Genomic DNA, 22,980 nt, shown 5'->3' with positions numbered 1-22,980 from the left:
TTAGGGATGAAATGTCACACGTGTGTGAAGCACTTAGAATCGGGCCTAGCTCTAGATCCTTCCCAGGTGAAGGGGTTGGGGAGGAGCACCCATTTCTCCAACGAGGTAACCGAGGCCCAGGGAGAGGAAAATCTTTTGAGTTCACACGGCAAGAAAGGCCATAGAGGCCGGCGCTGCGGCTCACTAGGCTAATCCTCCGCCTAGCGGCGCTGGCACACCGGGTTCTAGTCCCGGTCGGGGCGCCGGATTCTGTCCCGGTTGCCCCTCTTCCAGGCCAGCTCTCTGCTGTGGCCAGGGAGTGCAGTGGAGGATGGCCCAAGTGCTTGGGCCCTGCACCCCATGGGAGACCAGGAAAAGCACCTGGCTCCTGCCATCGGATCGGCGCAGTGTGTCGACCATAGCGGCCATCTCTCTCTCTCTCTCTCTCTCTCTCTCTCTCTCTCTCTCTGCCTGTCAAGAAAAAAAAACAACAAAGGCCACAAAGTTGGAAGGCAGGCCCCTCTCATCCGGCTGTGCAGAAAAAGTAGCGGCGGGGTGCACATGGCCACCTGCTCCCCAGGCCCGTGGGGCGCCCGGCTCGACCATGACGCGTGCCTCGGTCACTCGCGAGGCCTCCCTGGCGTGGTGACACAGCGCTCTGAGGGAGAGTGAATGACTTCTGGTGAGGTCATCCAGCACGGGCCCCTGCCGCCAGCTCCGCTCCTGGGCGGCTGGGTGGGCCGCGCGCAAGGGTCCTCGCCCCTTTACAAAGGAGGAAGGGGTGTCTTTCATGGCGGGCGACTTCCAAGTGCGGAGTTGGACAGACTTGAGACAGCCGCTCTGCCCGGCCACCCTCTCGCTGTGTGACCTCAGACAACCCCATCTCCCACTCGGAACTGGAGCTGCCTCCTTTGCCAGAGGGGTCTCAAGACTCCCTCCTCCCGAGGGAGGAGGTGGCGGCGCAGGTGGGTGGGACCCGGAGACTTCCCTGTGCCGGGCCCAGCAGCGTGGGAGAGTTTCAGGGAGGAACCCCAACCGGCCCAGCCGGCAGAACCAGCGTCTCGGGAGGGAGGGGGACCCGGGGTGGGGAGCCCGCTCCTGCTCGGGCCTGCCTGGATCCTGGGCGCTGACCCCCACCTGGCCTAGCGCCAGGGAACACGGTGCGGCTTGATGGCAGCGTCTGTCCACCTGCTGCCCGCTGGGCAGCTTCTCCCAGTTCCGCTCCTGGGATCGCACTGGGAAGCGTCCAGAATCTGGTTCCCCAAGCAGGTAAACACAAGGGTCAGCACAGGGGCAGCCCAGGGCCCTGGAGGTCACCGAGGAGCCTGGGGCCGGATCCTCCAGGGTTGCCTGTGCCCGGGGACAGGGCAGGCTCTCTTCCCCCACTCTGCAATCTTTCTCTCCACTTAAGGGGGCTTTGGGGGATGGGGTAGATTCTCTCCAGAGTGACAGCCTAGAGTGTTCAGGTCGCTGGCCCCGGGGAACTGCGGGAGCCAGAATAGGGGCCTGACCCTGCCTAGGGACCAGCGTGAGCTTCTTGAAGGAGGGGACACCTGGCTGGGACCCAAAGGGTGGGGAGCAGAACTCTCTGCACCTGCCGGCTCATGACCGTCCCCAGGCCATAGCATCCGTTTCTCCTCTCTGTCATTTTTTCAACACCAGCCACTCCCTGGACCCCTGGCTTGTGCTCACGGGGCGGGTCCAGTCTCTGCCTCCCGCAGCATCCGGCGAGGCAAACTCCTGGTGGGGGAGGGGGCGGCCCAGCACAGTCACGGCCGGCTGCCGTGAGGGCAGCACAGGCAGCGTGGCCAGGCTTGTACTGGGGAGCCCGGAGGAGGCCTCTAGGACCATTAGGGAGGGCTTCCCGGAGGAGACGACCACAGGAACTCCATCCAACCTAAATGATGAGCAGGAGCTGAGATGGGGCGGTAGGGAAGGGCCCCCCAACTCTCACCGTGGGGTGCTAGGGACACCGCCCCAGCTCTGCCATGGCGCAACCCCCCGGGCGCACAGAAGCTGGGGATGCCAGGGTGGGGCTGGGGCGGGGGTGCCTGACACAGCCACGGGAGGCAGCCAGGGTCTCTCCAACAGGAGGGGGCTCTAAGCCAAGAGCTGAAAACTGGGGAGCTGGCTGACGAGGGGAGGGCGGCGCAGAGGGAGCCTGGGCGTTCCTAGAAGCGGAACCAGGGCGCGGGAAGGCAGAGCCGGCGGGACGGCGCGGCTCCTCCCCTCCCCGGGGGACACCAGAGCCGCAAGCCCCGCTTGTCCTCCACGTTTAATCCGGTATCACAGAAGCACCAATAAATAGTTCCTCCCCAGCCCCGCGACCTCGCTCCTGCCGCGGGCAGGACCCCGGAGCACCGCGCCCAGGCCAGCCGAGCTCCGCGGCGCGCTCAGGATCCCAGGGAGGCGTCTGAAGGGGCGGGACTGAGTGCCCGGCAGTGGGCGGAGCCTCGGGCCATGCCCCCTCCCGGGGGCGTGGCTCCTCAGGGGGCGTGGTTCTCGTCGGCCGCCGTCACGATGACGTCCATCCAAATGCGCATGGCCTCGGGACTCGGGGCCACCATGTAGAACAGACGTTCGTAGGTCTTGACGCAGAAGGTCAGGCGGGGGTTGGGGCTCTGGAACCAGCAGGAGAGGAGGGTGGTTAATGCGGCAGGCGCCGGCCCCAGCCCGGGTTCGAGTCCCAGCCTGGGGTTGAAGAGGACTCGCATCCACACAATAACTTACTCTTCCCCAGCCTTCTAAGGTAGAAACCTAGGTGTTCAAACGCCCCCTCCCCCAAACCTCGGTCCCCCTATTTTGGAGAGTTCATGTCCAGAGTCCATGCATTGAGTTGTGCAAATCCCTTACATGCATACATGCGCTTTTTTCTTTTTTAAGCCTTCTACATCTCGGAGCGAAAGGGTTACAATGTGCCCATTTTGAAGATGGTAAAACTAAGGCTGCAGAAACGTTACACACCACTGGCCCCATTGCCATATGGGCAGCTACAGCCAGAGGCCCAGGCCTTACGCAGCTCTCTTGCTTCTTTGCTCCCCAGCCTGGCATCCGACTTCGCCAAGCATGGCTGAGAGCCAGAGGCAGAGGGCTTCACCCATGGGAGGTACTGGGCACCCTGCCCGCGGGGACCTAGGGCTGGGTAAGGCTGGCTCCAGGGGCTCCCACCGGGAAGGCTGGCCGGCCAGGGCGGGGGCTTCACCTTGGAGGCGCAGCGCAGGTGGTCGTAGTAGACTTCCTCAATGGCCTGGAAGTAGATGACCCCCTTGAGCTTGGTCTCCTCCTTGTCTGGTGCAGGGAAGAAGGCAGAAAGGCCCGTGAGAGGCGAGGGGGATGGGGGAGGTCCCTGGCCCCAGGAGCGAGTGGGTGCTGAGGCTGCACCAGGCTTGGGTGGGGGGACTGGAGGAGGCAGACAGGGGCTGGGAGGGGACGGGGCTCAAGAAGAGGTCTCCCCGGAGAGGTCTGGGCTGTGGTGCAGACGCGGCAGGGGGGCTCCGGCGCAGACACGGCAGGGTCAGACCCCTGGGCCCCCCACCCCCCAGCGCCGGGCCGGGCTTACCCGCGTAGTAGGCCAGGCGGCGCGCCTGGCGGTCGAAGCAGAACCACCGCTTCCTCCAGGTCTTGATGCGGCCGCCCATCTTCACTAGGGGCCCGCGGCAGCAGCCCCCGGACACGCGCACGTGCGGGCAGTTCTCCGTGTTGTGGCCCCATCGCTCCAGGTGCTGCCGCAGGTCCAGCACTCGGGGGCCCGGGGGGCGCGCCGGGGGCGTGGGCGGGGCCTGGGGAGCGACAGGGCCGATGACATCAGAGCGAGGCCTGTGGCCTGGAGCACACCCAGGCAGCCGGGGGACAGCCACATCCACAGGGACCCTGAGGGCCGCGGCTATGGTCTCCGACGCTGTGCCCAGGGCCGCAGGGACATCAGTCCTTGGGAGACGGTGACTATGAGCCAACTGAGGGTCAGAAATTAAACCGCCCGTGGGAAGCCACCAGGAGCTTCCCGGTGCAGGGTGGGGACGTGAACCCAGGTACCCCTGACCTACAGAGCTGGCGCTTAACCTGGGGAGGCACAGCAAAAGTGGGGGGCAAAGCAGGGTCCCCAGGGCTGCCTCTGCCGGCAGGGGCCAGGGTGGTCAGCCGGTGCCCAGTGAGTGCGCACTGTTCATTGTGCCTGAGGCGGCCCTGGGGGCTCCCGGGAAACACGGACGGAGGCGTGGTCAGCTCAGGATGGGGTCTGCAGGCTGGACAAGCCCCCGGGGCCGTGCCACTGACACTGCGGCTCCATTGAGCAGGGAGGGCATAGGAAACTGAAGTGAGCCGGCACAGGAAGTGATGAGAAACAGAGACAGGTGGAGGGCGAGCGGCCCGGTGAGGCTGGGGGGACCCCTCCCCCAGGAGAGGAAGGACCGGTTTAAAAGCACTGAGAGGGCCGGCGCCGCGGCTCACTAGGCTAATCCTCCGCCTAGCGGCGCCGGCACACCGGGTTCTAGTCCCGGTCGGGGCGCCGGATTCTGTCCCGGTTGCCCCTCTTCCAGGCCAGCCCTCTGCTGTGGCCAGGGAGTGCAGTGGAGGATGGCCCAGGTGCTTGGGCCCTGCACCCCATGGGAGACCAGGAAAAGCACCTGGCTCCTGGCTCCTGCCATCGGATCAGCGCGGTGCGCCGGTCGCAGCGCGCCGGCCGTGGCGGCCATTGGAGGGTGAACCAACGGCAAAGGAAGACCTTTCTCTCTGTCTCTCTCTCTCACTGTCCACTCTGCCTGTCAAAAAAAATTAAAAAAAAAAAATAAAAGCACTGAGGGGCCTGGGGCCTCCCCAGCGTCATCTCCCCATCCACCCGGCGGCGACACCAAGGCCAGCAGGGATGACCTTCCCCAAGCCCCCCTTTCATTAACGTCTCCATTTGCCAGCGAGGGAAGCTGGGCTCCTGGAGAAGAAGTGAGTCTGCAGGGTTCCCCCAGCAAGGAGTGGCCTGGCCGGCCCGGCCCCCATCCAGGAGGGGAGCGGGGACAGGCCAGGGCCCCCCTCTGCGAGCCTCGGTTCCCGGCGTGCAAACCCAGGGGTTCCGGCAGCACGCCCTGGCCCCAGGCTGACTCAGGGCTGAGCCGGCTGCTGTCTGGCGTTGAATAAATGATGAGGCCACAAAGGAGGGGCGATGGCCAAGCAAGACGGCTGCATGTTTTAACGAAGCCAAGCTCAGGCCTAACAACCCATGAGGCTCCACCCACTCCCCCCCCCATCACTCCCCAGCACCTGCTGCTGTGTTGCTCCAGCTCACACCCCCAGGTGGGACATCAACCTCCCACCGTGTGTGTTGGTGGGGAGGGGTTTAATTTTGGCTCCGTGGGAACCCAGGGCCTGGCTGCGCAGGCGCAGTCGGCACTCAGTAAATGCAGTGGGCAAACTGTGCTTGTGCGTGGGACAAATGTGAGACGCCTCCACCTGGGTCCACAAGGAAAATGGGTGGGATGACAAAGCCACGCGTGGCTGGCACCACGGCTCACTAGGCTAATCCTCTGCCTGTGGCGCCGGTATCCCGGGTTCTAGTCCTGGTCGGGGGGCCGGATTCTGTCCCGGTCGCCCCTCTTCCAGGCCAGCTCTCTGCTGTGGCCCGGGAGTGCAGTGGAGGATGGCCCAAGTGCTTGGGTCCCTGCACCCCATGGGAGACCAGGATAAGCACCTGGCTCCTGCCTTCGGATCGGCGCAGCGCCGGCCGTAGCGGCCATTAGGGGAAGACATATTCCGGCGGGGCCGGCGCTGTGCTGTAGCGGTAAAGCCACCACCTGCAGTGCCGCCATCCCACATCAAGGGCAGGTCCCAGCCCTGCTCCTCTGCTGATGCTCCTGGGAAAGCAGCAGATGACCCAAGGGCTTGGGCCCCTGCACCCACGTGGGAGACCCGGATGGAGCTCCAGGCTCCGAAGTCCGGCCTGGCCCAGCCCTGGTCATTGCCAGCATGGTGGGAACAAAGGAGCAGGTGGACTCAATCTCTCTCTGTCTCTGTCTCTCTCTGCCTTTCAAATAAATACAAATAAATCTTTGAAAAGAAGCCGCAGCACAGAGTGGGGTCAGTAAAACAACATCTGGGAAGCCAGCCAGCCGACGCCCGTGGAAGGCCTGGGGGCACTTGGTAGCTTTCTGGGCCCTTTGCTCTCTACCTTTGCTGGTGCCTGGACGCATCTGTACGTTTGCAACAACAAACACAAATCGATACACTTTAAATGACTGCTAAAAGCCCCAGTGTGCTGCTGCCCTGCTTCCCTAGTAACTGCGGACACGTCACCCATATACAGAGGGGAAACTGAGGCCCAGACACAGGGCGGGAGGAGGAGAGAGGCAGGGGCTCGAGGGAGCAGAGGTGTGGAGACTGAGCAGGGGAGGCCCGAGAGGAGGGGCTGCACTGACCGTGATGGCCGCCACGGCGCGGGGACCTTCTGGGCTCCTTCTCGTCCCTTCCTGGGATTGGGATGAAGGAATCATGAGGAAGTGGGTCTGAGGGAGGAGGGGAGGGCCTGGACCCTGGGTCTGAGGGAGGAGGGGCGGGGGAACTGGACCCCTGGGTCTGAGGGAGGAGGAGCTGCGGGCCTGGACCCTGGGTGTGAAGGAGGAGGGGCTGGGGGCCTGGACCCTGGGTGTGAGGGAGGAGGGGCTGGGGGCCTGGACCCTGGATCTGAGGGAGGAGGGCTGGGGGCCTGGACCCTGGGTCTGAGGGAGGAGGGGCGGGGCCTGGACCCTGGGTCTGAGGGAGGAGGGGCTGGGGGCCTGGACCCCTGGGTCTGAGGGAGGAGGGCTGGGGGCCTGGACCCTGGGTCTGAGGGAGGAGGGGCTGGGCCTGGACCCTGGGTCTGAGGGAGGAGGGGCTGGGCCTGGACCCTGGGTCTGAGGGAGGAGGGGCTGGGCCTGCACTCCGGGTCTGAGGGAGGAGGCAACCTGGCAGGGGGCTGGGCCTCACCCTGGCCTTGAGCAGCCGCTCCCGCTCGGCCACGGCCTGCTGCAGGAGCCGCTCCATGTGGGCGATGTCCGGGTGGAAGGCCCTGCAGCTGGCGGAGGGAACAGAAGCGGGTGGTCATGCCGGCTCCACCCCTTCCTGCCCGCCCCACCACACCCCGCGCCTCACCTGTTCCCGGGGCTGCAGTTCAGCAGCTGGTAGAGGGGGTGTCTCCCAGGGTCCGTCCCCGCTGCCACTGCGGGGACAGCCGAGACCTCCAGGGGTCCTGGGGGAGAGGGCGGGCTGAGGGGGCTGCGGTGCGCCAGGGCCGGGCCGCGGCCCCGCACTTCTCTGCTGGGGACCCGCGCCTGGCTGCTCCCGGCTCGGCCGGGCGGGGGCTCCTCACCTGTGCAGTGGAGCGACAGGGGCCGGGGGGCTCCACTCTGGCTGGCTCGCTCTGCTCTTCTCCGAGGCAGGCTCCCGGTCCTCCGGAGGCCGATGGAGCCCTGGAAAGACACGGGCCGGGTCAGACCGACCACCTCCCCGCTGTCTGCTGCCTGCCGGCCCCCAGCAACGGGGGGCTGGGGGAGGCTGGGTTTCTTTTTCGGGGTGATGAAATGTTGTGCAACTCTGTGAGCCCTTTAGATGGATGGACTGTATGGTGCATCGACTCCATTTTAGTAAATAAATCTTTTAAAAAAGATTTATCTTCATTTGAAAGGCATAATTGGGGGTGGGGGAGATCCTCCAACCACTGGTTCACTCCCCAAATGGTTGCAATGGTAGGGGCAGGGCTGCTCCAAAGCCAGGAGCCAGGAGCTTCATCCGGGTCTCCCATGTGGGTGCAGGGGCCCAAGCACTTGGGCCATTAGCAGATGCTGGATCGGAAGTGGAGCAGCCAGGACTAGAACCGGAGCCCATATGGGATGCCGGCCCCACATCAACCCTGTTCTAACACAACAGTTTAAAGAATCAGGAGACACCCCCACCGGGTGGGTGGTTATGGGGGCACCCAGGTGCCCTCATGTAGGCTGGGGTGCTTTACTGGGACAACCTGCATGAAGGCCAATTAAAAAAAAAATCCAAATGACAAATGCATAAACCCTGAGTCTGAATTCTACTTCCGGAACGTAGCCTGTGGATGCCCGTGTACAAGTGCAGACGGTGCAAGGTCAGGGTCACTCCCGGCAGTGCCGTCTCGGCCGGCAGAAGGGACAGGGCAGGGGTGGGCTCTGGGCACAGCAGCTAAGGCACCGCTGTGATGCCCTGGGTTTGAGTCCCAGCTTCACTCCGGAGTCCAGCTTCCTGCTCGTGCATACCCTGGGAGGCAGCAGGCGACGGCCCGCGTGCTTGGCCCCTGTCACCCACACGGGAGACCCACATGGAGTTCCAGCCTCCAGACTTCAGCCTGGCTCAGTCGTCTTGTGTTGGCAGTTGGGAAGCGAACCAGAGGACGGAAGATCTCTCTCAGCCTCTGCCTTTCAAGTGAATTTTTAAAGAATTGTTTAAAATAAAGGGATGGAGTAAAGGAACCAGAGCCCGTGCACACGGTGGATGGCTGTCGTGTGAAACGGGGTGGGGTGCTGTTTGCAAGCCCCTGTCAAAGGCAGGCACAAGGGAGCAGGGAGCGCCGGCCACCCAGGCATACAGAGGGGCCAAGTGCACACAGGGCCTCGGCAGACCCGCGGGAAGGGGCAACCCCGCGGCGCTGTGAACCGGTGACAGGGAGCAGCAGCGCGTGACAGGGACCGGCAGTGGCAGCCTTGGCTCTCTACAACGTCGTGTGCCCTTAGGATTTTGAACAAGGATGAATATTAGTTTTTTTTTTTTTTAATAAATAAACATGCCAACTAAATGCAACCTGTTTTCCTGGACTAGATTTTTTTTTTAAGTAGAGGAAATGTGAGTGAGACAACTGACAAGCTCCAAACAAAGTCCGTGGGTTTCAACAGTACCAGCGCCAGCTTCCTGAATTTGGTCACTGGACTGTGGTTCTGTGAGAATGGCTTTGGCCTTAGGTAATCAATACAGAGGTACTTAGGAGCAAAGGGAATCGTGGCTCAGAAAATGCAGACAGGGGCTGGCGCTGGGTGGGGGAGGTGAAGCCACCCCCTGTGACGTTGGCATCACGTACAAACAGGGGTTCGAGTCCTGGCTGCTCCTCTTCCAATCCAGTTCCCTGCTAATAGCCTGGGAAAGCAGTGGAAGACCCTGGCCACCCTTGTGGGAGACCCGGATGGAGTTCCTGGCTCCTGGCTTTGGGCCGGCCCAGCCCCAGTTATTGTGGCCATGTGGGGAGTGAACCAGCAGATGAAAGATTTGTGTGTTTGTATATATCTGAAAGTTTAAAAAAAAAAAAAAGGTAAAAATAAATAAAACAAATTTTAAATGCCCCAGCGTGTCTTTCCCTATATAACTCTGCCTTTTAAGTGAATTAATCTTTAAAAATGAATATTGTGTGTGCACTCAGAACGGATGATAAATTAAACATCAATCTGAAGGTAAGAAAGAAAGAAACTGAGGCCAGTGCTGTGGCATAGCAGGTAAAGCCACGACCTGCAGCGCCGGCATCCCATAAGGGCAGCTGCTCCACTTCCGATCCAGCTCTCTGTGTGGCCTGGGAAAGCAGTAGAAGATGGCCCAGGTCCTTGGGCCCCTGCACCCACGTGGGAGACCTGGAAGAAGCTCCTGGCTCCTGGCTTCAGCCTGGCCCAGTCTTGGCCGTTTCAGCCATTTGGGGAGTGACCCAGGGGGTGGAAGATCTCTTTCTCTCTCTGCCACTCCTTTTTTGTAACTCTTTCAAACAAGTAAATACAATTTTTTTAAAAAAAGAAAAAAAACTGAAATTATTTTTTAAAGAAAAAAACAGCAGCTACTCTGCACGGAGAGAGGACAAGGACAAATAACGGGAGTCAGCTGTGTCATCGGGGCATCAACAAGAAGACCTGCTGCCCTGGACCACAACTCATCCAGCCCACTGAGCCCATGAGTTACCAACGAGACTGAAAGCAAATCGCATGGGTCACCTGGCGCACGGGGCTTGCTTTGGAAAGCCACTGAGCGTCTGCCCTGTACTTCCTGCACAAGCCGCACGGCCGCTTCTCTGTGCAGAAGGAAAACCTCGGCATTTGTCACTCGCCTCGAACGGCCCCACGACTCGAGGGGCAGAGAGATGATGCCCTGGCTGAGTCGTCACGTCATATGAGAGCCTGGTCCCACCCTGGCTCCTCTGCCTCCCGTCCAGCTTCCCGCTACTGCTCCCTGGGGGGCAGCGGGTGACGGCTCAAGTCCTTGGGTGCCTGCCCCCCACAGGGAGACCTGGCCTTGGCCTGGCCCAGCCCTGGCTGTTGCAGGCATCGAGAGTGAACCAGCAGATGGACGCTCTCTCTTTCTCCCCATCTGTCTCTCTGCCTTTCAAAACAAATGAAATAATTTTTTTTTAAAAGGCCAGAGATACAGAGTCACTGAGTCCCTGGTGCAATTTTGCCAAAATGCTGAACCTGACTCAGCTCAGGCCTCCACGTCCACCAGGACAGGAACGGAGGAGGCAGAGGAAGCCGATCCTGACCCTGACCCTGACCCTGACCCGGACCTGGACTCGAACTCGGACCCCGAGGATGCGGTCAGCAAACCGTGACCGGGAAACTTGCACAGAATCAGTGATGTGGTTCTTTCATCGAAGTAGCAGAGGGGAGCAAAAAAGAAGTGGGAAGGCAGCCCAAAAGTGAAGGGGACGAGCAGACACGCACACAGATGTACACGCGTGTGCACACACACACACACACTCACAAAGGCACGGCCTCAAAAACACAGAGATGCAGACAGGCACAGACACACACAGGTGCACACACAACGTGCACACACTCACAGATACGCCCAGACACACACGCTCACAAAGACAAGTCGACAGCTTCATCCACTATCCCCTGCCCTTCCCAGCTGCGAGGTCGTGGCTCCTGGGCACCGAGAGAGCACGAGGGGGAGGGGGAGGGGGAGGGGGAGGCCGACCTTGGCTCCGCCCACCTGGTGCCTGGGTCAGAGGGGCTGGGTAAGGGCTGCTGTCCTCAGAAACTGCCAGGAGAGGTGGGGGAGGCGTGTGGCTCCATGTTAAGATGTCACTCAAGGGGCTGGCACTGTGGCCTAGCGGGTAAAGCTGCCACATGCGATGCCGGCATCCCTTGTGGGTGTCACTCATGGCCTGGCTGTCCCACTTCCGATCCAGCTCCCTGCTAATGGCCTGGGAATGGCAGCAAAAGGTGGCCTACGTGTTTGGCCCACACCACCCAAGTGGGAGACCCAGATGACGCTCCTGGCTTCTGGCTGCGGGCTGGTCCAAGTCTGGCTGTTGCGGCCATTTGAGGAGTGAACCAGAGGATGGAAGGCCTCTCTCTCTCTCCCCCTCTATCTCCCCCCCGCCCCTGTAACTGTCTTTAAAAAAAAAAGTATTATAAAAATAAAAGTCACTGCAGCACTGACGGGCCTCACGGCCACCATGGTAACAGCAGCCCCGCCACCCGAGCACCCGCTGCGCACCAGGCAGCTGGCAAAGCTCGACTGCGACAGCCCGCGGGGGGTGCTGGCGTTCCCATTCTGCAACACAACAGAATCACAGACAAGGGTCTAGGTCCACCCTGCAGGAAGGGACAGAACAGGTGTGTGGGGGCCCACACTGTGGCGCAGTGGGTAAAGCCGCCACCTGCCGTGCTGGCGTCCCATACAGGCACAGGCTCCTGTCCCAGCTGCTCCTCTTCCCATCCAGCTCCCTGCTGTGGCCTGGGAAAGCAGTGGAGGATGGCCCAAGTGCTTGGGCCCCTGCACCCACGTGGGAGACCCGGAAGAAGCTCCTGGCCTTGGCCTGGCCCAGCCCTGGCTGCTGCAGCTATCCGGGGAGTGAACCAGCAGATGAAAGCACTCTCTCTCTCTCTCTCTGCTTCTTCCTCCCTCTCTGGCTCTGACTTTCAAATAAACAAATATTTAAAAACAACAACAACAGGTGTGGGAATCCGGCCGGAGCTATGCTCTCAGGCATCACGTGCTCCTGGGAAAAGGGCACAGGACCAGGAAGGGGAGAGGGAGGGCGGACGGAGGGCGGTCTGTGAATTCTCACCCTCACTGCCTCTCTGTACAGCTGGGTAAGAAGGGCTCCATGTTCTTCCCGCACCCTGGGCTCCCAGATGCCCCCTCGCAGCCACAGCCTGGGCAACCTTTGTCTCCCCAGAGGCGTGGGGCTCAGATCCCAGCCCTGTCTCTCACGGGGTGTGTGGCATCGTGGCCAGATCACTCCTTTTCTCTTGCTGGGTTTCCCCTTTAAAGAGAGGGTGGCGTCCCCAGCCTTCCTTGCTGGTGGCAAGAATCAAATGAGTGCCCTAACGCAGAGCACAAAGCGCCTGGCACAGTACGGCACCTGGGGTCCAGGTCAGGGACTCCCAGGATCACGGGTGGCTAAGGGGTCCGCCTGGGCTCTGAAGCCTCAGGTGTAGGGGCGCCAGTAACCCAGGCAACAACCCCGTGGGACAGCCGGGCTTCCAGCTAAGTAGCTACAGCTCTGCAAGGCACCCCGAGCGCTGGTTAAGCCGCACCCTGGGACACCCACATCTCAGCTCCGGAGCCTGAGTTCAAGTCTCAGCTCCACTCCCGATTCCAGTTTTCTGCTAATGCACACCCTGGCAGGATCCCTGCCCCCTACACGGGCGACCCAGATGGAGGATCGAACTCTGGCACACCTCGGCTGTTACATGAACCAGTGCATGGATGATTCTCTCTCTGGCTGCCTTTCAGGTTAATTAAGTAAGCCAATAACTAAGTTTGTGCGATGGAAGGGGGAGCAGCCTTTAGGCATAGTAGCACAGCCACTGCTTGCCACGGCCGCATTCCACATCAGGGCCTGGGTTTGAGCCCCACTTCTGCTCCCAACCCCAGCGTCCTGCTACCGCGCGCCCTGGGAGGCAGCAGGCGTCAGCTACCTGGGTCCCTGACACTCACGTGGGAAGTCTGGATGGAGCTGCTGGCATTTGGGGAGGGAACCACACAGAAGGCGAGAATCTATCTTTTTCTGCCTCCCAAATAAAGTAAAATAAGTTAAGTAGCCTTTTTCTAAGTTTCGCTAAGCCACGTTGCCGGGCCACATGGCTGCTAGCACACCTCTTCCAGGTCGCACAAGGACCAGCTGGGAAGTTACTTTCCCTACGGAAAAGCCCCGAACCCTTGCCCCACATAATAAAGGCACCCAGTCTGGGGCTCCCTCCAAGCCAGCGGTGGGGGACAATTTTTTCTACCAAGGGCCATCTGCAAATTTCTAACAAAACGAAAAGGCCACACAACATTATCACCTTGCAAAGCAGCCTGCTACGGACTGAGTTTCGAGTCCCACCTGTGGTTGCCTGGGCGGGGCCAGATTTCTCGGGCCTCGTAGGGCCCGCGGGCTGGATATTCCCGACCTAGCGACCGTCCACACAGCAGTGCAACCGTGCGCCGTCACCAGAGCTGGGCTGGTTTTTGCCTCTTGATAACAGCGATCCAGTATGATTCAAAGTGGCAAGAGCACATGGGCTCTTTTTCAAGTGCTAAAGATGACTACTGTGGTGTGTGTTGGTTACTAAAAATTATAAAGATCACATTAAGTGTCAATTTGTCAGCTAAAAATAACACATAGCAATACAGCACCTGCCATGATGCTATATAGCACATTATATTCCATATAATCCATATTTGATACTATTCATACTTATCATTACTGTGTGTACAAACACACACAGGTGTGCACACGCATGTGTGTTAACTGCACTGCTTGCTCTGCAAAAACTCAACCCCTGCCCCCAGCCAGGGGGCAGTTCAATGCCCCCAAAATAGCACCGCATAGCACACAGGAGTTCCGAAAACCCAGGGTCCGGGTCCAAGTCCCGCCTGCCCCGCTCTGCCCAGCTCCTTCCCTCTGCGCCTCTGTGTGGGCGCCCCGCAGCCTGGCGATCAGACCTGGACACAGACCGGACGGGCGGGTCTGCGCGGCGCCCGGCAAGCTCTCAGTAAGTACCCACCCGTCCGCTTGTGATTGACGTCCTGATGCCAGCGTCACCCTCGGGAGGAAGCCTCCGGGGAGGCCAGCTGACCCACTCACGTCTGCAAAGCACCACGCAGCTGACGGCCCAGTGCTCACGCGGACCCGCACACTTTGCCCGGCTAACATCCACCCAGCCCCGTGCGCTCTGCCCTGCCCGGTCCTAGAAGCGGCAGCGGGCCACCCAGCCCGGCGACCTGCCCGCCAGCGAGCTGGGGGCCCCGCTTCCAGGAGATCCGCGGTGCTGGTCGGGTCCTCGGGCGTCTGCCGCCCACGTGCGACACTCACACCGAGTTCCTGGCCCAGCCAAGGCTGCTGGGGGCATCTGGGGAGACAGCCAGCACGCGGAAGCTCGGTCTCTGCCTCTCTAATTACTGAATGAATTAAAAACAGAAAGGAGTGGCCGCCCGGCCTCTGGGGAGGGGCCTCCCCCTAGGGACCACTTTTTTCAGCCAGGGGAGGGGTGGCCGGCCCGGAAAGGGGGACACAGTAATAAGGCTGATGGCTGACAGGACCCTTTCCCAACCTCCCCACCACAGACAGCAGCCGGGGAGGCCGCCCCGGGGCCAGGCACCTGCAGGGAGCTGTGGACGGAGAGGAGGCAGGAGGAGGCGGCGGCGGGGGCCGAGGGGTCCTGCAGCAGCAGCAGCTGGCGGTCCGTCTTCTGCGTGAACAGCAGCTGCGGAGCGGGGTGCCAGTGAAGGTGCAAGCGGGGTCTCCGCCGCGCCACGCCCCCGCCAACCGCCCGCCCCCGCCCTCGGCGCCCCGCCCTGCAGCACCACGCCCCCGCCGCCCTCACCACGCCCCCGCAGCCACGCCCCCGCCGCCCTCACCACGCCCCCGCCGCCCAAGACTAGGTGAAAATAAAGGCCCAATCAAAAGGGGGTGGGGATGTGGTTCTAAGTGTCTGGTGGCCGGGCCCCAGCGAGGGCTGTGTGTGCTGACTGCGGAAGAGACCCCAAGGCCGAGGGCTGGACCCTGGGTGTGAGGGAGGAGGGGCTGGGGGCCTGGACCCCTGGGTCTGAGGGAGGAGGGGCTGGGGGCCTGGACCCCTGGGTCTGAGGGAAGAGGGGCTGGGGGCCTGGACCCTGGGTGTGAGGGAGGAGGGGCTGGGGGTCTGCACTCCAGGGTCTGAGGGAGGAGGGGCTGGGGGCCTGGACCCTGGGTCTGAGGGAGGAGGGGCTGGGGGCCTGGGCCCTGGGTGTGAGGGAGGAGGGGCTGGGGGTCTGCACTCCAGTGTCTGAGGGAGGAGGGGCTGGGGGCCTGGACCCTGGGTCTGAGGGAGGAGGGGCTGGGGGCCTGGGCCCTGGGTGTGAGGGAGGAGGGGCTGGGGGTCTGCACTCCAGGGTCTGAGGGAGGAGGGGCTGGGGCCCTGGACCCTGGGTATGAGGGAGGAGAGGCTGGACCTGGACCCTGGGTCTGAGGGAGGAGGGGCTGGGGGCCTGGACCCTGGATCTGAGGGAGGAGGGGCTGGGGGCCTGGACCCTGGGTGTGAGGGAGGAGGGGCTGGGACCCTGGGTGTGAGGGAGGAGGGGCTGGGGGCCCTGGACCCTGGGTGTGAGGGAGGAGGGGCTGGGGGTCTGCACTCCAGGGTCTGAGGGAGGAGGGCAGGGCCTGGGCCCTGGGTCTGAGGGAGGAGGGCTGAAGGATCCCCACACCTTCGTGAGGGCCTGGCCTGGCTCACAGACGTCCCCACTGGGTGATCCCTGACGTTGACTGAGCTCCAGGAGTCGGCTCCGTTCCTGGGGGGGACAACATGGCCGGCCGGGTCTCAAGGTCAGAATGGGCCTCCAGCAGCTGGCCCTGGTGCCAGGAGCCATCTGGGAGGCAGGGAGGGGGTGGGCTGACCCTGGGCTTGGGGGCGGGGCCGGCTGGGGCCCGCTCACCTGAGTCAGGGCCTGAAGGGCCTCCTCCTTCTTCCGGCTCAGCCCGCGGCTCTCGGCCGCCATCTGCTCCCCCAGCGACTTGAGCTGCTCCTCCAAGACCTGGATCCGGCGCTGTAGGGCACCCCCTCCCCGTGACTCAGCCGCCCCAGGTCCCCCCACCCCCAGCAGAGGGGAGGCAGGAGGGGAGGCCCAGACCAGAGAGCGACAGAAACCGCCTGGGATGCAGGGGGCACAGAGGGAGGAGTGGGGGAAGGTGCGGGAACAGAGGTGGGGAGGAGACCCATAGGGCCAGGCTGTTGGCCGTGCCAGGGCAGACTCGGGGCTGTGAGGCCCGGAGCGTGGCGGCAGGGCCGGGGCAGGCTGCAATCCAGGCTCCGTGCCTCACTGACCCTATGACCTTGGCAAAGATGCCTCGAGCCCCCCATCCCAAAAAACGAGGGCCTGGCTTGGAGGTGTCCCGGAGGACATATGCATGAAATTCGGGGACCGCGACTGGTGCCCAGGAAACCTTCACAGGCGAGCGCGGTGGGGCACACGGCGCAGGGGACACGGGGCGGGCGAGGCGGCGGTGGGGCCCACCTTGTGCTGCGCCACGCTGGCCTGAAGCTCCTGGACCCTGGCGTCGGGCGCTGGGGCCCCGGCGCGGTCCTGCTCCTGCTCCTCCTCCTCCTGCCTGCTCTCCCGCTCCAGCTGCTGGAACTCCAAGTCCTCGTAGGCGCGCTGGGCCACCTCCAGCTGCTCCCTGGCCTGCGGGCGAGCACACAAGGCGCCATCATACGGGGCCTGGGGGTCCACCCAGAGAGGCGCAGGCTGGCCCCTGGGTCTCCCCCGGCCCTCACCTCCTGCACCCTCTGCAGAAGCTGCTGGCGCTGGCCTTCGGGCTGTGAGTCGAGCTGTCCCTGGGCCTCCCGGAGTCTCTGGCGGAGACCCTCCACACGGTCCCGCTCCTGGCTCAGGCGTCTCTGCTCCTGAAAGGGTGGGCGGGCTCTCAGCCAGGACCGTGGCAGCCTGGGGTGCCGGCTCCACCGGGGTGGGCAGGGGCTTCCGTGCGGAGCCGGGTGTTGCCCCCGGGGAGAGTGGGACGCAGGCCCTGCCTCACCCCCCCCCCCCGCCAGTGGGGATCCTGAAACACAGAGGTATGGACCCCACAGGGAGCGATGATGGCTGCTGAGGGAAGCCAGGGCTGCGTGGACGTGGGCTCCAAGAGTGAGCCCCAAACCCAGGGCGCCCTGGGACCTGGGGACACAGAGGCCGCTGGAAGGGCGTTTTGGGCAGAGGGAACAGCATAACACAAATGCATGGAGATTTAAAATAAAAGGACTTTGGGGCTGGTGGTGTGGCCTAATGGCTAAAGCTGCCGCTGGTGACAGACATGCCATGTGGGTGCCAGTTCCTGTCCCGGCTGCTCCACTTCTGATCCAGCTTCCTGCTAGTAGCTTGGGAAAAGCTAAATAGAAGATGGTCCAAGTGTTTGGGAGACCCGGATGGAGCCCCTGGCTCGGGGCTGGTCAACCACTGGCCAATGCAGCCATTTAGAGAGTGAACCAGCAGATGGAAGATCTCCCTCTCTCTCTCTCTCTCTCTCTCTCTCTCTCTCTAACTCCGATTTTCAAAATAAATAAATCTTAAAAAAAATAAGGAAGGGAACTTGAGGGGCAAAGCCCAGGTGGGAGAGGATTTGGAGGTGGGAAGAGAGGAGGTGTGGGCTGGGCGAGCGCAGCAGGGAGGCAGCACCTGCAGCTCATGGACGGGGAGGTGCCCAGGTGTGGACCCGTCCCTGGCAGGTGGGCCAGCCGGCAGGGGGCAGCTCCTTCAGGAATCCCCCATGCCGTGGGGGCAGCAGGCACGGGAAAGAGGGGCAGACAAGGGACAGAAAGTGGGGTGGGGGGCAGGCTCCAGGTGAAACACGGGGGGGGGGGGCTGGGCCCAGGCCAGCAGAGGCGGAGGGCGGAGAAGAGCTGTCAAGGATACTTGTGGAGGCGGTGAGTGAGTTCCTGGTGGGAGGGAGGCGGCCTGGGGCCCGGAAGCCCGGGGCAGGGAGGAAGGCGGGCCAAGAGCTTGGCTCTGGCTCTGGCTCTGCAGGGCTGTGGGGAAACGGGACAGGGGAGGGCCTAGCACTCAGCCTGCGGGAAATCCCAGCCCTCCAGATGCCTGGTGAGGGCCGGCGCTGTGGCGCAGCAGGTTAAGCAGCCGCCGGTGACACCAGCATCCCATAAGAGTGCGGGTTTGTGTCCCTGCTGCTCCACTTCCTGTCCAGCTCCTTGCTAATGTACATGGGAAGGCAGAAGTGCCTGGGTCCCTGCCACCTGTATAAGAGATCCAGGTGGAGTTCCCGGCTCCTGGCTTTGGCCTGGCCCAGCCCCAGCCACTGCAGCCATTTGGGGAGTGAACCAATGGGCAGATCTCTCTCTCTCTCTCTCCCTCTCTCATTCTGTTGCTGTAACTTCCAACATTTCAGAGAGCGACTGATAGAATGACAAGATCACCTGTTCCACCCTCGTGATAATGGACCTAAGCAATGGCCACCAATGGACACTGAAGTCTTTGGAAGGAAAAGTCCTAAGAAGAGACCAGGGTGTCCCCACTGGGACCTGTACCACCAGAGACAAGGCCCTGAGTGCTTGCTTGGAAAGCACCAAGCAGGCTGGAGCCGGCTGGAGTCTCCCCAGGTAACCAGCACGCGCCGCAGAGACCGACCCAGGCCCACGCCTCCGCCGGACGTGGCTTCTCCAACCCAGAGCGTGATGACATAACACTTCCCAACCAGTGACCATCCGGGGGGCCTCTGGGGCACCCGATTCAAGCAAGGCACCTGCTAACTGTTGCTTTTCAGACAACCTGGGAGACACGACAGCCGACTGGAGGTGAACCTGCCAACCCCCAAAGCCAGAACCACAGGGTGAAGGCGGGGCTTAACAAAGGAGTTCTTATCTGGAAGTGACACACGCCCACAGTACCGGGGTGTCAGCCAGGGGCTACTTTGTTTTTAAGATTTTAATTATCTGAAAGGCAGAGTGAGAAAGAGATATCTTCCATCTGCTGGTTCATTCCTCAAATGAGCACAAAAGCCGGGGCTGGGCCAGGCAGAAGCGAGGAGCTGAGAACTCCACCTGGGTCTCCCACTCGGGTGCAGGGACCCAAGGACTCGGGGCATCTTCTGCTGCTTTCCCAGGCCATAGCAGAGAGCTGGATCGGAAGTGGAGCAGCCGGGACTCGAACCGGCGCCCATATGGGAGCCGGCACTGCAGGCAGTGGCTTTACCTGCTATGCCACAGCGCCAGCCCCCACTGTTGGCTTTTAAAACTAGTGTGGCGAGATGGCTGTTTGGCAGGGTGGTTAAGTGACCACTTGGGACACCTGCGTCTCATATCCGTGTTCCTGGGCTCAAGACCTGGGTCTGCCTGGAGTCCAGCTCCCAGCTCAAGTGCATCCTACGTGGCAGCAGGTGACGGCCCCAGGTCCCTGTCTCCCACCTAGGAGACCCAAACTGCACTCTAGGCTCCTGGCTTCAGCCTGGCCCAACCTTGGCTGTTATGGGCATTTAGGGAGTGAAACAGTGGATGGAAGATCTTTCTCTGTGCCTCTGCTTTTTAAGTAAAACAATATATTTATAAAAAAAATAAAAAAACAAACCCAGCGACAAGGAAGCAAACCGGGGAGTGAGGGAAGAGCAGAAGGTGGTGAGGTCAGGACGTGGGCGTCTGACTTTGATTTCTGTGGGAGTGAAGTTTTCATACGATGACTTTTAAGAAACCATGAAGGGCTGGTGCCTGCAGTGCCAGCATCCCAGAGGGGCGCCGGTTCAAGTCCTGGCTGCCCACTTCCAATCCTGCTCTCACTATGGCCTGGCATAGCAGTGGAAGATGACCCAAGTCCTGGGGCCCCTGCACCTGCATGGGAGACCTGGAAGAAGCTCCTGGCTCCTGGCTTCAGATTGGCACAGCTCCACCCATTTGCAACCATCTGGGGAGTGAACCAGCAAGTGGAAGACCTCTCTCTCTCTCTCTCTCTCTCTGCCTCCCTGAACTCTGTCTTTCAAATAAATAAATAAATCTTTAAAAAGAAACCATGAGAGAGGGAGCAGAGACGGCGGCCCCAGGGAGGCCTCAGGCCGGGTCCCCCCATCGTGTTGGGGAGGGAGGGGTGCATCTGCTCCTCATGCTCCCAGCGCCCCCTGCCTGGGGCTCAGGCCCCCAGGGGGCACCACCAAGAACACCCATCGCTGGGGAGCAGAACTGACCTCCTCCCGCTGCTGCTCCCGGCTGCGGCTGCGCTGCTCCGTGGCCACCTGCTGTCCCAGCAACTCCCGGAGCTGCTCCTCCTCTCGCCGGGCAGCCACGCGCTCCCCGGCCAGCTCGCCGCGGAGCAGGGCCACCTCCACCTCCATCTGCAAGGGGAGCAAGGGCGGGGCGGGGTGGGGTGGGTGGGTGGGTGGCTGGGCTCCTGGCTCTGAGGGAGGGCAGCGGGAGTGTGAACTGGGTGGGGAGGGAGGGCGGCGCGGGGCGCCCAGCATCCCCTGGAAGTCAAGTTCGAGGGAAAGGGCTGGGAGCCCAGGCGGCCGATCCCGGGCGCGCGCGCGGCCTCACCTCGATCCGCAGCTCCTTCCTCTGGCGCTGTAGCTCCTTCACGCGCTGCTCCATCAGGGCCACGCGGGTCAGGGCCTCCAGCTGCTGCCCCCGCAGCCGCCGAGCCGCCCCTCGAGCCCCTTCCCCAGAAGGGATGGAGACGGAGGGCGTGGCCAGGACCCGAGCAGAAGGAGTGGCCTCGGGCTGGAGCTGGAGAGGGCGTGGTCGAGTGCAGAGGGCTGAGTAGGTCCGCTCCCCACCCCCACTCGCCGCTGGCCGGCCGGGGGTCTGCTTCTGCCTGACTCAGCCATCGCGCCCTGCACCTGTCTCGGGCTCTTTCCTTTAATGCGGGAGCGCGCAGGCGCTGAGACCACCGACGGCCCCGGGAGGGGCTTTGGGGCCACTCGTGGCGCAGGGGTCTCCTGGCACCACTGTCTCTGCCCGCGGCCTCCGGGCCTCTTCCCCGGCTCTCTGGGCTGCCACTCTGCCCCTCAGGATCTGCCTGAGTCTTGGGGGTCTCTCTGCCTTGGGGCATCTACGCCCTTGGTTTCTGAGCCTTCCAGTCTTTCCAACCCCAAGGCCGTGCCTCTGGCTCCAAGTCCAGGCTTGGGTCTCAGTAGCCTCTCCCTATAACTGCATGTCTCCCCCTCCACCCCCAGCCCTGCTCGGGGTGGGTCCCTCTCTGGTTCCCCATACCCATGTCTGTCTCTGTCACCCTTTGGGGTCCACCTCCATCCTCTCTGACCCTACCACTGGCTCACTCTCTCTGTGGTCTCCCCCACCCTCGGGGTCTCTATCTGGTTCCCCACACTCTGAGTCTCTCACCCACTGGGATCCACCTGTGTCTCTGGGCCTCCCCTGCCCCCCCATCTCCCCTCTCTGATTCCCCACACCCTGTGTGTCTGTCACCCTATGGGGTCCACCTCCACCTCTCTGAGCCTGCCCCTGTTCCTTCTGTCTCGCTGTGGTCCGCCCTGGCCTCGGGGTCTCTATCTGGTTCCCCACGCCTCTCTCTGTGTCTCTGTCACCTGTTGGGATCCACCCGTGTCTCCCTGGCCTTCCCCAGGGCTCACTCTCTGTCCCTGTGCTCTCCACCGTCTCGGGGTCTCTCGCTGGTTCCCCACAGCTGTCTCTCTGTCACCCTCTGCGATCCACCTGTGTCTCTGGGCCTCCCTCCCCACCCCGGTCTCCCCTCTCTGATTCCTCATACCCATGTGTGTCTGTCACCCTTTGGGGTCCACCTCTATGTCTCTCTGTGGCCTCCCCCTGACTCGTTTTCTCTGTTTCTGGGGTCTCCCCCTGTCCCCGGGTCCCTGTCTAGCAGGTTCCCCACTCCTGTCTCTGTCACCCTTTGGGGTCCACTTCTAAGTCTCTCTGGTCTCCCCCGGGCTGGCTTGCTCGCTCGCTCTATCTCTGTGGTCTCCCCCGGGCGCGCGCGCTCTCTGTCTATGGGGTCCCCCCCCCGCCCGGGTCCCTGACTAGCAGGTTCCCCACTCCTGTCTCTGTCACCCTTTGGGGTCCACTTCTAAGTCTCTCTGGTCTCCCCGGGGCTGGCTTGCTCGCTCGCTCTATCTCTGTGGTCGCCCCCGGGCGCGCGCGCTCTCTGTCTATGGGGTCCCCCCCCCCGCCCGGGTCCCTGACTAGCAGGTTCCCCACGCCCGTCGCTCGCTGCCCGGTCTCCCGCGGCTGTCGCGCCCCAGGCGCTCACCTCGTCGCGGCTGCTCTCGGTGCTGCTGCCCTCGCCGACTTCCTCCTCTTCCTCCGCCTGCTCAGCTCCTCGGCCGCTCGGAAGCTCCGCCGTGGCCGCGGGAGCCTCCTGCTGGCGAGGCTCCCCGGGGCGCCCCTGGGGCTGAGCGGCCCCATGAGGCTGGAGCTCGGCGTCGCTTTCCGGGGCTGGCGGCGGCGGAGGCCCCTCGTCCGGGCAGCTCCGCGTCCCCATGGCTTCTGCGGGCTCCGGCGGTGGGCGGGGCCGGCGTTTCGGGGGCGGGGCCTGGCGGCGTGGGGGCGTGGTCTGGAGACACCCCCCCGGGAGGAGGGGCCCGGGAGTTCAAAGGGTGGGATTGAGCACTCCGAGGGCGTGGTCTGGAGCTTCCCGGGGCGGGAGACGAAGCTGGGGGGAGGTTTGACGGTTCCTAGGGCGACACACCCCCAGACACGAGTCCAGAATTCGAGTCCGGGGTCGTAGCTCGCCTCCTACTGGCCTCTCCGGCCCCGCCTCTCGCTCCGAAGCTGGTGTCAGCCCGTGGCCCCCTCTGCAGGGCCTCCAAAGCTCGGACTCCCTCCTAGCGAGCCCGTCCACTTCCCCCGCCGGCACCGGTTCCCACGCGCGCGTCCCCGCAGCCCGTAGTCTCGGCGCCCGCCCCTCCTTCCCCGGGGATCCGGGAGTCGGCTCCCGGTCTCCCGCTCGCTCTCTGACCAAGTCAGAAGCCGCAGCCTTCCCTCCCGGGAACGCCCTGCACAAACTCCAGCCCCCTTCTGCCCCCGGGCCCCTCCTCACCTGCGCCAGCTCCAGCGCACCCCGCTCTGCGCTCTGGGCGCTGCCGCTTCTGCCGACCCGGCAGGTGGCTGGGGA

General features: G+C 62.9%; 1 protein-coding gene across 2 annotated transcripts; it reads right to left on the bottom strand.

The window, feature by feature from the left end:
* Positions 1–2,239: 2,239 nt before the first annotated feature.
* On the bottom strand, positions 2,240–22,487 carry PHLDB3 (pleckstrin homology like domain family B member 3). 2 transcript variants are annotated; one of them, XM_070062141.2, is made up of 15 exons: positions 22,117–22,487; positions 20,430–20,618; positions 20,084–20,230; positions 16,683–16,811; positions 16,423–16,590; positions 15,844–15,954; positions 15,616–15,699; positions 14,532–14,636; positions 7,310–7,409; positions 7,093–7,189; positions 6,928–7,015; positions 6,381–6,431; positions 3,539–3,758; positions 3,182–3,267; positions 2,240–2,600 (listed from the first exon to the last, which is right to left on the bottom strand). In XM_070062141.2, exons 1-15 carry the CDS (start codon positions 22,345–22,347, stop codon positions 2,466–2,468), a joined length of 1,941 nt encoding a protein of 646 aa, XP_069918242.2. In that variant the 5' UTR covers positions 22,348–22,487; the 3' UTR covers positions 2,240–2,465. The 2 variants fall into 2 exon arrangements, with proteins under 2 accessions (XP_069918242.2, XP_089175229.1); XM_089319103.1 differs by lacking the exons at positions 2,240–2,600; positions 3,182–3,267; positions 3,539–3,758; ... (2 more) ...; positions 7,093–7,189; positions 7,310–7,409 and adding an exon at positions 8,883–9,240.
* Between the last annotated feature and the right edge of the window lie 493 nt (positions 22,488–22,980).

This window comes from Oryctolagus cuniculus, chromosome 18, assembly GCF_051225735.1.
Source record: "Oryctolagus cuniculus isolate XC-2025 breed Fujian yellow rabbit chromosome 18, ASM5122573v1, whole genome shotgun sequence".
In the NCBI taxonomy this organism is placed as follows: domain Eukaryota; kingdom Metazoa; phylum Chordata; class Mammalia; order Lagomorpha; family Leporidae; genus Oryctolagus; species Oryctolagus cuniculus.
This window is presented reverse-complemented; position numbering and strand designations above follow the sequence as displayed.

Bases quoted from the DNA above. Each gene is read 5' to 3' on its own strand.
- PHLDB3 (XM_070062141.2), bottom strand. From the start codon at position 22,347: ATGGGGACGCGGAGCTGCCCGGACGAGGGGCCTCCGCCGCCGCCAGCC. The intron at 20,619-22,116 runs GTGAGCGCCTGG...CGCCCTCTCCAG, and splicing joins CCGAGAGCAGCCGCGACGAG to CTCCAGCCCGAGGCCACTCC. The intron at 15,955-16,422 runs GTGGGCCCCACC...GGTGCCCTACAG, and splicing joins CCAGCGTGGCGCAGCACAAG to CGCCGGATCCAGGTCTTGGA.